Source organism: Charadrius vociferus, unplaced genomic scaffold (assembly GCF_000708025.1).
Source record: "Charadrius vociferus isolate BGI_N301 unplaced genomic scaffold, ASM70802v2 scaffold379, whole genome shotgun sequence".
NCBI lineage: Eukaryota > Metazoa > Chordata > Aves > Charadriiformes > Charadriidae > Charadrius > Charadrius vociferus.
In genome coordinates, this window is record NW_009649938.1 from 609,735 (window position 1) to 622,752 (window position 13,018).

The following is a 13,018-nucleotide window of genomic DNA, read 5'->3' on the forward strand; positions in this document are numbered from 1 at the left end:
GGACCAAAGCCCATCTCAGGAAGAGTTCAATACTTTGGAAAGGCTTCGAGTTCACTGACACAGGGCTGTATCTTTCCTTCCGCTGGACCACAGTAACCAGTCTTCCTCTGACAGCTGGAAAGAGGAGATTCATGTTATATCTCCAGAACTTCTTGCACGCTTACTACCAGTGAGCCAGAACAGGAGAATCAGGAGCTCCAGACATTTCTTACTGCCTGGTCAAACAAAACATGCTGGTGCTGCTGTCAACTGAGCCAAAAAAACCTGAAACAAATGTTTTTTAAAGGCTGCAAGTTGTACAGGTCTACAATGAACAACCTTTAACTTCTTAGCTGTTTTAGGTAGACAGTAATGTCCAAGTCTTGCATTTTCTTGCTTTTTCACTCTCCAACTTCTCTCACATGCAAAAGTAGTTACATCCATATTTTCTCCTCAAATGCAGGCTCCTATGGATTAATGTCCTAGCACGTCCTTTAGACATTTCCTCCAGAACAAACAGCCTTTAGTACAAGCTCAGCCCAGCCAAAAATGCCCTTACTATCCTCCAGAATCAGCTTTACCTCCTCCTTTCTATTCACTGTCATCATTATTGGCAGACCTATAATTCCGCTTCCAAGTCAATCCACCTCCCTGCACCTAAGCCAGTTCTGTTTCTCAGTCACATAAGACAGAATACATTTTCATCATATTGCAAACTGAATTAACAACCGCTGCTACTCTATGAGGGGCAGATCCCATTTCTTTTCTCAGCTCAAGCTCCTTCTGGGCACACACTTTCACTGGTTACCCTTATGTGATGAGCCGACTTTAAAAAAAGAAAGAAACTAAAAATGAAGACAGCAAGAAGCTGTTAAATTAGCTCAAAGATCTACAGTATTGTAAATTACCTCCTCAGTCTTCATCATCCTAACATGTTTTTCCCAGACACTACTCACATTTTCACCCCATCTGCATCTCATTAATGCTTTGAATAAAGAGAGGAAAAGTACTGAGGGCTGATGCAGTAGAGTTCATGAGCCAGGAACCTTGTCTGTGCAGGTCATTGTTACTCACAAGAAATACAGAAACTGGAGCTCCAAAATCTTAATACATCATCTTCTGAGTTGCCAGCCTTAAGGTATTAAATATAACATTGTCAACACAAGTACCACTGCTATTTGTTCCTGTTTAAGTTTGGCTGATGTTCTCATTGGTGCTATCTGCAAATTAGAATCCTCTCTCAAATCCACAAAAAACAAAAATCACAAAATCTTTCTATAATAAATCTTGTGAATTTTGCGTTCTTCATGTGGATTTTCCCCTCTGCATTCTTAAAAAATAAGACTGGAGATTTATCTCCCGAGCACATAAACACATATGTAAGTTACTAGCAAGGTGAAAACTAGAAAAGCATTTAATGATAAATACTTTGTAAGATATGCTCAAAGGCACACAACGAACAACAGCACAACTCTCATTAAGCAAAGCCCCAAACAGACAATAGGAATACTGGTAAAAAAGAAAAGTCAGACATTTTCAAACATCCTATTACAGAATTTTTACTATTAGTATCTTAACTAGATTTCTCTCCTTAGCACAAGTACAACTTATTATTATTTAAGCATTTATGCTGTTTTCATAAAAAGTTTGAAATATTTGTTAACAGCATATTTGTAAGCTAGAAAATATTGAAATCCCTTTCTGAGGAGACTTCTGATTGTTTTCATAAATTTTAAGTGATCACTATTTCTATATTAATCCATTTTATCAAATCAATAAAGCAGTATCCTGATGTAAGTCTGAGTGAACAAGATTTACAAGAATCCAATTTACCAGGGATAATTTGTGTAACAACATAAACAGCTTACATCAACAAGCAGAGTTCTGCTCTACAGCTTCTGAAAATGCAGTCTCAGACTCTATATTTTCAATATTCATTTTTTAACTGTAATAAAATAGTTTTGTCAATGATTCCTTTTTGTCACACATAGGTAGGTTAAAAAAAGTAAACCCCCCAAAGCAAGCTCGATAAAAGTTTAGTAGTTTGCCCGCTAATGGTTAATAACATTTTCAACTACAGAATGCAAACACAGAAAATGAGCTAAATTAACATTTTTCAATCTGTCGTGTCAACTGCTAGAGCTGAAAGATGTTTTAGCAGTCCTAACATCTATATGCACCACACTTACACAAATATGGTCTTGGTGAGTTGGCAAGACCACTCTGCCTCACTAGAGCCTAAAAATATACCATCCCACAAACATAAGCGAAGCCTTACAGCAAAAGCTAACTTCCCAAACCCAGTAAAGCTTCCATCAAAAGGTTACTGAATTATTTCAGTCCAATTTCAAGTCTGACAATTCTGAATAAAATATTTCGCAAAAATCACAGTACGATCATTTAGTATGTTGAAGGCATAGAGAAGTAGGAAGGTTTCAAGCAGATAATACAGAAGAAAACCAACAATGATCTGAACATACAACATACCAGAAGGCAACATACAAATGCAATAGACAGCATTGACAAGTTAGACACAGGACTATCTTGGCAGATGTTATGAAAGGACAACTAAAGACTTCGAAAGTTAGAATTAAAGATTGTATGTGGGGAAAAAAGAAAGATTTCCTTCAGAAGGTTTGATCTTGCAAATTCTTGCCAAATTTTTTTCACTGTTTGATCATTTCCCACCCTGATTTGAGAAGCAGAGTAATCCATTTGAGCAAGCTGTTGAGTGAAAGAGTCTAGAAACTGCTTTCTTGACTATATATAATGAAAAGTGAGCAAAATCAGTAAAAGTTTGCAATGCGGAGCTGCTCAAGGCCACTTTCACGAGGAGTTCCTGAGTTATGATGCTGAGAAGCTCCATAATTGGAAAGCTTTCCTTTGTGCAGTTCAGCTTAGAGCTCCCATGAAAAGTTGTACTGCTGGCTTTCTAGAAATGTTATTCATGTTAATTATCTAGTCACAGAGAACGTGAAATGTTGCCTAGCTAAGCTGACTTTGTACCTTTATTAAATCCTTTCTTGCATGCTGTGGATGCAAAAAGCTAGGTTTTAGGTTTATTTTGATGTCCCTTGAACCTCAACACATCCAAGTGTTATCACCTTTTACCCAAGACTGCACTTGGATTTTGGTATTCTCCAACTTAAAACCACTAATGTTTGGAGGCTCAATAAATTTATTTCACAGAAAAAGTTGTAATTGCAGCATTATGATAAGGATTGGCTTATTCTGACCCTCTAGTTAATTAGTCATGTGCAAGGCAGAAACAAATTAAATCCATAATAATTAAAATTACAAGTCCATCTCAGGGCCAATGCTATATACAGCTGAGTTAGCCTTTCAACACTAAAATTTTGAATTGGTTACATAAACTAGTAAGCATAATAAACAAACATGATCCCCACCATCCATTTTTCTAATACATTTCTGTCAAACAACCTTGCTGAAGCTTTCTATGGAAGCCAGTCTGACCTCCACACCTTTAAAGGCCAGTCCGTAGCCTAAACGATAAGCTAGTCTTCAGCCTCAAAACAAAGGACAGTATATCTTCAAGAATTTTAAAAACATTATGTAAAATAAGAAGGTGCAACTTCTTCCTGCAAACATTACGCAGAACAATGACAGTGTAAATAGACTTTTTTCTGAACAATCACTAGACAATACTGCCACATCAAGCTACATTCATAAAACAGATCTGTACTGGACTGCAAAAAGACAACCCCCGTCTCTGGCTCAAATGGCATACTAAGTTCCATCTCACAAGAGTGAAAGGAGCAAGGAAGGAAGAAGTCACGTTTTAAACTAAGAAACCAAGTACCAGAAAATTGAAGCTTTCTGAAATCCAGAGCTATGGTCACATAAATTAAAATCCAGTATTTATACACAGCAGCACTTAAAATGATGAAATACATACCACTTACAACTTCACAATGACACGTGACATGGCTCACCCTTGGTTCCAAATAGGAACCCATGGCCCAAACAGATATTAAATTTTTACCTCCACTCCCTCATATTAAGACTCAAGTTCTCATCTACTTTTAATCATATTTGTAATATTTGTAATTAGGATCTTACTTCAAACACAAGCAGAAGACACAAATTTAGCTTGTTCCAGGAGATTTTCCAAGTGATGGGCACTGAGCATGCCTCTCCCTGGACTGCTACTGGCCGGCCAAAGAATCTGGCACGCATGGTGCTCGCTAACACCAAAGGGCTGACTGCTCCAAAGACTGCCTCTTCATAGGTTTCATTTCATTCCAACTCATTTATTTTTAATCACAAGCTCTATACAAAACTGGCTTTGCCACACAGGCTCTTTTATTTAAGGCAGCAGGAAACATAACTTAGGTAATGGTGGCCAAATAGTATCCAACAACATTCAGTGGCAAAAGCCAAGTATCCATGTCACAGCTCCCCTTTATATACATTTTATCAGTTCTTTGTAGACTGTATCATACATTTTTCTGTTTTGATTCTCTTTATCCTGTGCCTAGCCTGCTTTTGAATTGTTTATTTACATTACCCATCTCCTAGGGATGCATTCAGGTGCCAGTGACTAAAAGTATCTCCATTTAGTTCATAGTAAATGCCTTTAAATACTATATCAATACAATTCCTATATTTCTGCATATTTTCATCATATGATACTACAGGTATATTGTAAAGACCTTTGTTAATTGGATTTCAGTTACAATACTCAGTCTCAAGTACTCTATCACTTTAAACTCTCTTCTACTTCATACTTTTCAGGCTTGCGCAGCCTATCTTTTTCCCTATGTAATAAGCTCACATTTTCACGAGCACTGTAATTTCCCTGTAGGAATAACTACAACAGAATAACCACCCAACTTCTAAATGTGGGTCAATCACCTCCATAAAAATCAAATCGACACCTCCCAAGCTGCAGATAGGCTAGAAGTTAATAACTAGAGGTTGCTGAAGCCTAGCCCACGTCATACCTTTTCACTACTGAAACTGATTGCAAGCCAAATTCATTGGTTCATGAAACTACAGTCTTATTTCTAGTAGTGCTCCTAGAAGACTAAGTCAGTGATGACTGGCACAGATACCTTTCATGAGCTTAAAAATCACTTATATAAGCCTAGAAATAATCGTGGGGCAGAGGGGGAAGAAGAGAAGACTCTGCAAGGAGTTTGACATAGCACCCTCAAGTCTTAGTGCCTTTCAAGCCTGTTTTAACGACTTTCCCAACAGTGAAAGCCCTTAAAAAAGCACAACAGTTTGCCTTTATAAATTAGTGGGAATAGCAACATTAAAAGGAAGACTTTACTACAATATTCAAATACATTTATACAACTACAACATTTATCTAATAAGGGATACAACACCACACATAGAGAGAATAACCAAAAATTTGTTTAAACATAATCAAAATTACAAACAAGCTATATACGTATATTGCACAGAAAATAATTCCAGACTAAGCACAACACAGGCCAGAGAACATCAAGTGCCCCTGCAGTTGAGATAACAGCAGCTTTTAGAAAATATATCAGAGCTACCTGTGAGTAGCACTGAAAATACTAACAAGAAAATTATTTAAAGTTACCTGAGAAACTGCCTTTATTACTCTGACAGACTAATATTATTACTTTGACAAAGCAAAGTATGGGAGTTAGGGAGGCTCATACAAAAAAAAAAAAATAATCTCAGAAACACCACTCATGGCAAGAATGAAAGGAAGCATGGATGACTAGCATGGCTGCCAAGAGTAAAAGGAGAGAGAATATTAATGAAAAACGCCTGAAGCTTTCCCTAAGGACTCCACACACCATAACAAACACGTCTAATGATATCCTAGGCAATAAGACAACACAAGCGGTTTCAAATGCAAATAAACAGAAGGAGAGCAACTATGGCCTGTTTTTTGTTTTTTAAAGAGACTATCAACATGTCAGGTCTATTGACAAGTTTCATTTTGCATCCTATCAGTTCAGGCGGATCCACAAAGAGTTTGTTTTCAACAGGTTTAGCAAGGCAGAGGGACTGTTTGAAAGCTGGCAAAAAGTAGTGCTGAATCATTTTTTTCCCCCCTTTCCTAAAGGGGATCTTTCAACAGAAGTAATTGTTAAAAGATTTTACACAAAGGTTCCAGGCTTAGGTGGCGTATCATAACACTTCTGTGTAAAGACACAACTTAAATATCTGAGACGTTAACACGACCATCAGTTACAGGATTACACACAGATAACAATTTACCATCAGGTGGACTGTTCTCCCGCAAATCATAGCATCCTTTAATAAATAAGTGCTCCACATAATGCATTTTTTTCTATTTCAGATTAACACAAGTATACAAAGAATTACATACCGTATTTCAATATGCTTTCCTCCTTCCCTCTTTGTTGTGAGAGACTACATTTCTGAACCAACATTTGGAACAGATAATTAATGTCAACATTTAAGTTCTTTAAAACCTCTGTAAAAACTAGCTTTGTCTTACCATGGCTGTGGGCAGTTCCTGGGCTGAGAGACAGCTGGAGTAACTCTTTGGTTGGAGTAAAATAGGCTTCTTTCCCCTGGCGCTGGCTCATTTTTCCTGGAGTTAAAAGCTGTGATTCATCACTGTTTGTTACCACTGCTGAAATACAAAATGGATGCTCATTCAATGATGTTACGTGCTTGTGCATAGATCTCTTAACAACTTCACTGCTATTTATGAAACTGGTATTCAAATGCTGTCTTGCAAAATTTTCGTTCTAGAAAATGAGGATTGCAAACCAGATATTTGCTTTGGAGGGGACAGCAGAAAGGAGTCAACAAGACTGGTCTAAGACATGAGGCAGAAGATGAAAACAAAAACTGGAAAGATGTCGGAAAGGCTGCTACTGAATACAGATAGAGCACTGCGCTGTTACTTACCTTCTGAAATCCTGCTTTCTTCCCCACTTTTGTGGTAGTTCTTGGTTTAACTAGCCAGAACACAGGCACCATCCCAGAAAGCTAAGATGAACGTATGTATGTACATCACAAGAAACAAGTCTTATTAATAAAGATCATGTCTATACTCTGTCAAGGGAAAGGTTTAAAGCAGAAGAGTTACTCTCCTTGAATCTTATCAGTCTTAAAGACTCCTTTGATGTCTTCAGGCTATTTGTAAGATCACCCAGCCAGCCATCCTGTTTATGGTGTCTGTACATTTCCTTAAGCTGCAGACAACAAAACTGTACCTTTTTCGATAGTGGAAGAATGGCTGACTCAGTAACACCCGTCCTGTGGAAATAGATATACTGACAAAAAGAGATCAGAGGGGGAAACAAAAGTTGATTACTAAAGAAGAGCCTGCCTAGAAGATTGGAACTTGCAACACAGCTCGTTTTAAGAGTTTCTAACCTTTCCTCAAGCAGTTTTAAAAGTTCAGCAGAAGATCTAGTCTAAACAAATACGCTCCATTTTCTGGATGGAATCTGCAAAGTACAGAGGCCCTCCTCACAGTTTTATTTCTACTATTATTACTGTGATGGAAACATTTTTTCAGCAAAGCCTAGCATAAACACAAGGCAGCATGAGGAATACAAGGATTCCAGGATACCCACCTGTACTTTTTTTCTACATCAGATAAGCCATCCAAAGCTCTGCTTCAGAGAAACTATACCCTATACAGACTGCTTCTCAGTAAAAATACGTGAGAAGCTGGACAAGGGAGGCAAAGAACTCATTTTACCAGTTCAGAGTTCAAGTCTGTCAGTGCCAGAAGGCAAATACTTCAAAGTAGTGACTGACTTTACTCTTCTTGAAGTACCACCAAACTAGCTTTTTATTTTCCTGTAGCTACAAGTCAGGGGAAAGGGGGGAACAGGCAAGTTGCTGAAGTCTTGGGAAGGGACTGCACCACAAAAGGTCCGGTATTTGAACTGAAAAATAAAAGGAGAGCTAGAAAACAGCTGCTTTATAGGCTCACACAAAACAGGTCCATTCGAGGGGAATGAGCTATACTCACATGTTTTAAAAATGTTTAAGATGCACTGAAGTAGCACCAACTTTCAATCAAATAGCCGAAAGCTGCTCTTGAACAGTCACTGGCCATTCAGCTGCATAGGAACAGGATTTCACAGCCCCTCTTGCGGGTACCCCTGGCCAGCCCCCAGCTATGTTGGGGCACCCCATGGGTGGGTGCCTGGCCTGCCGTGCTGTCAGCCATGTCAGAGACCTGCTCTGCAGTAGGAATTGTGCTAAGAACCCTTCCTCGAGTGACCTGAGCAGAAGGCTCGTTTCTGAACAGGCAGCATGCAACATCACTACCTTGTTTTTTAAGCTTTAAGCTTTGGAAATTCTGAAGTTTTTTTAAGCTGTCGAGACACAATCATTTCTCAGGTGGTACTGGCCAGCAATCTGAAGCACAAGCAAGCTCTGCATACAAGTTTTACCAAAGCATGAACTGAACTCAGTGATGTTAACTCAGTAACACCCACAGGGTTACAAGCTTCAAGTTTACTACTGAATTCATTCTCCTTCATTAGCCTCCAGACTCAGTTTGAGTCCTGCAAAAACCACTAGATGCGTCAGAAAAGCTCTTTTCCTACAAAACACAGTTTGTGTATCACCTAACACAGAATATCTTGTGGTAAGCACTTTGCATACCTGGGGAATCAAGATGAACTTCTTAAATCAAGTGGGCTTTTGAGAAATTCAGTCTATAAAGCTGAAGGACAATTACCAGGAGAGTTTTAAAATCTTCTTTTTATGCAAAGTATTATAAAAGTACTGAACAAATGGAAATAAATCAGTTAAGAACATAAATGTCTATCCACACTGTAGCAGCCACTAGGAAGAAATTGTCCCCCTCCTTCAAAATGCCTCAGCCTGATGCTCAGACATTTGCTTTGGGATGAGGGGAAAGACAAGGCAAGAGAGAACATACCTGTTGCTTTGAGCAGGGGACAGTGAATAAGATTACTAAGAGGCTTTCATCTTTTTTCCTCTAAAAGACTGATTAATGACCTGATTTTTAGAGATGCCTGTATGGTCACAATTGTAAAATCAGCAGGACCTTCAGGCCGTTAATGAGCTTTGTGAGGATATGCCTTAAACATCTTATGGCAGGAGCTCTGCAAACTTAAAAGACAGAGATGGAAAGAAAGCTAGCTATTACAATGAAAAGGAAAAAGTACTTGGAAAGGAGAGAGGAAGGGGAAAAGTTATGCTGGTAACAAACCTCAGTTTTCAAGGTGCCATTAAATCAAACACCTACTACTCAGAAGCAGATCTTTTTAAGAGAGTAGACTTTATTAATACATATTAATAGGTAACTCTGCAATTTGTCAAGGCTCCTTGGCTGCTGTTTATAGCTTCTGATGGATTGATGTTATAAACATTATAAAAACGTACAGTACATACTTAAGTCTTCCATTTACTGACAATGTTTGATGGTCCTACAGCTAATTTCAAACTCATCTGAAGCATGGAATGATTTTACCCTAGAATTCCATTAAATTTCAGAATAAAATCAACAGTGATACTGAAACAAAGCAAAAGTAATTTACTCTAGTGACCTTGCTCACTTGTGAAATAAAAGTTAACATAAATGAATAAATGATGTTCCTAGTAAAACATGTTTTCTTATTTGTCCAGAATGCCAAACTGAAACTTACAGTTTTGGACTGTAAGTACCTGAAAAACCACGTACCTGAAAAACCACACTCAGTTTTCTTCAAAGCACTCAACTTTGTTGTGAGTTTTGGTGAGGACAGCTCACCAAAAAATACGTTTTTGTTTTTTTTTTTTTTTTTTTTTTTAAATGTTCCTGGGGAATGCCTCACCTATGAAAATGATCAGAGGGCTGGAATACCTCTCCTATGAAGAAAGGTGAGAGAGTTGGGGTTGTTCAGCCTGGAAGAAAGATGGCTCCGGGACACCCTATTGCAGCCTTTCAATATATAAAAGAGGCTTATAAGAAAGATGTAGAAAGACTTTTTACCAAGGTCGGTAGTGACAGGACAAGGGGCAACGGTTTTAAAATGAAAGAGGATAGAATTAGATTGGACACAAATTTTTTTACAATGAGGGTAGTGAGACACTGGAACAGGTTGTCCAGAGAAGTGGAGGCCCCATCCCTGGAAGCGTTCAAGGTCAGCCTGGACAAGGCTTTGAGCAACCTGGTCTAGTATAAGATGTCCCTCCCCACAGCACATGGTTTGGACTAGATGATTTTTAAAGGTCCCTTCCAACCCAAACTGACATGATTTTAATTCTTCTTAGGTTTCACACATCATCTCTGCAACTTGAAAGATGGATTTGGTAGTCATATGCTCCATGTGTCTGACAAGAAATAGATCAGCATTGTCAACCATTCCTTCCACTCAAAGGCCTCAAAATGGTGATTTATTTTCAGACTTTCACTCAGACTTCAGAGCACTCATCCAAGAGAAAGATCTCCATTCACCCCCTCCTTCACCTGAGCAAGTTTAAACCCATACCATCTATCTCCTTGAAGATGAGCAGAGGGTTATTTTAGAGAAGAAACATCCCTTAGTAAACATCAAAGCCTCCTTGCAACTCTTTGGAGAGCATATTTCTATACCAAGAGCACTATTAGAGTTGATAATACATACTTTGTTCAATTTCCTCACACTGGCCATCAAATTACTGATATATAGTTTGTCAGCAAGATTCATGCATCAGAAGAAACACAAATTGGGGTTGTTACAGCCAATTTATTTCACCACATAAAGCTATGAAAAAAAATAGTATCTGCAGTGGCAGATTCACAGTTCTTCTGTTTCTATAATGAGCATGTGAAAGTGCCCACACTCTTGAAAACAGCACAAGGACATCAGATATAGGAAAAGGTTTATTACAATTCAATTCCACATTATTTTTGCATGTCTATAATAAGCAATATCAGGTAAGACCATGGCTTCTGCACAAATTTCTCAACAAAAAGAATCTGTGCCTGCATCTTTCCCTTCCCCATGTATGCAAACTCTTAATCCCAGGCAAAATTATTCTGCCAATCATACGATCATACTAAGGCCCATGAACCAATGGCACTAACAAGTCTTCGGCTGTGTGCACACACATACACATACACAGAGAAGCTTTCCCTATCACCACACCAGATCCAATCCTTGTTTGAGTATTCCAGTACATACACCTGTTCCTTTCTGAAGTTGTAAATTTATTGAAATCTAGCAAACCATATAGTACTATAAACAGACAAGCTCAAACATAAAACTGTTTCTGAACCATTATTTCCATGTCTTTATTGTTGATACTACAATAACATTTGAAGGTTTCATTTCACATTGATAAATATATCTTTTTCTCTTCCACGCAAGTAATTTAAAAGATTTATTTTTTTCTAGCCATGACTGGGAGAGGTGAAGAAAAAACTCTTCCCACTTAAAAAAAAAAAGGTTAATGTAGGGAACATAAAGATGAGTAGTATGCCAGGTACAATACTTTTCCAACAATCAATTTTCATTGTACTTCAGCTTCTCAATTACAATACAGAAGAAAACCTAGTATTTAGCCCAACAGCCTATATGTAAAGATATATGCTTTTATGAACATATGTGCAAACATACTGCAGGAGAGGGGAGTCACTTACTTGATGGTCCATGAGAGTCTCTGTTATCCCCATGATGCTGTATACATATACAATTGAAGAACGAAGAACAGCAAACAAAAAATATCCAGGCCAGGAAGAAGCAAGTGCACAAAAGCAGCAGCAGCGGGAAAGAAGAAGGACAATGAAAACAGTGTTAGATCATAACTAAAATACAACATGCACCTCAATACCAAAGGCAAGACCTCAAGAGACTTAGCAGTCATGAAAAGTTGAAGCAACAAAACTGACAAATACGCTTATAGAGAAGCCATTATTAGAAGCCATCATTGTATATGGTTAGTAAACAGCAACTGCCCCAACTGCTAATTCTGAGTGGAACCTCTCCATCAGCAATTCAGTGCTCACATGACTTGATACACTATACATTTTAAGAAATTTTTAGCTGGAATATTTTCAGAAGATAAGCTCTGAAGAAAGCTGAAACAACACAAGATTCGTTTCCAAAACTGCTCCACTTTCAGACAGGTGTTTTGGAAAGACAAAAACTTTTAAGTGATCGGTAACATGCAAGCACCCAGTAATGCCAGATCTAAACCTAACTGCTTTTGCACACAAACATGAACTTAGAAGACACAGATTCAGTCCATCTACAAACACAGGTGACATTTTAAATTGCTTAGGATGCAAGACAAGCAGTGCAGTTCTAAATTTCAGAGGACATCTTATATCAAAGTATTTCCAAAGAATCGAGTTGTATAGAAATATCACTGTCCCAACAAATTCATCAAACTTAGGCACTACAAGAGAGTAATTACATACTAATAGCCTGTACTCCTTTCTGACAATGGAATCTTTTATAAATCATTGCTACCCAAGGCCACAATCGGGGCTAAGATCCCACTGTGCTCAGCCACGTACAGACATAAGGTAAGTTCCACGTATTTCTTAAAGGATTTATTACTTTTGAAACCCATGAATAACAGAGGAGAAGGAGGAGAAAACAAGCAAACTGATCAGCATGGACATTTCCTCCTGAAAATAAAATAAACCCAAACATGCTGTACTTCCTATATCCCAAACAAAAACCCTCTGCTCCATAAAGGAGTGAAATCCTTGCCTTGCTTTAAGGAGGATCCAATCTTGCCTCTCTGTTATCAGAACTAAACAGCAGGAAACGTAAAAAAGAAAAAAAAAAAAATCTTAGCAAGCAGGAGTCTTGTCCTACGCTCCTGATCTCAAAACACAGATTTTTATCCCTCACAGCTGCCTAGAGGCATTAAATTGAAACTGCAATGTGCAAATGTAAAGTACTGCAATGAAAACACTACAATTGCAGTACACATCATTGGAAAGGTGAGGGAACCCTTCTTCCATAGTTTTGCCCTTTCAGGAAAAGGACTTGATTAAGCAAGAGAAGCTGAAATAAATTATAAGTGCACTTGGTAAACAACCTTATATCCTTGTGACAGCCTAAATTTAGGTCAAAGAGTGAAACACCGCGAA

At 38.1% G+C, this 13,018-nt stretch overlaps 1 protein-coding gene across 1 annotated transcript in view; it reads right to left on the reverse strand.

The window, feature by feature from the left end:
- The window catches only part of OSBPL8 (oxysterol binding protein-like 8), a 53,512-nt gene extending 41,927 nt beyond the window's left edge, over positions 1–11,585 (reverse strand). The window contains exons 1-2 of the mRNA XM_009891414.1: positions 11,555–11,585; positions 6,449–6,586 (exon numbers count right to left, since the gene is read on the reverse strand). Of these exons, the coding sequence (XP_009889716.1) occupies positions 6,449–6,539 (91 nt within the window). The 5' untranslated portion in view covers positions 6,540–6,586; positions 11,555–11,585. The remainder of the gene's footprint in view (positions 1–6,448; positions 6,587–11,554) is intronic.
- Between the last annotated feature and the right edge of the window lie 1,433 nt (positions 11,586–13,018).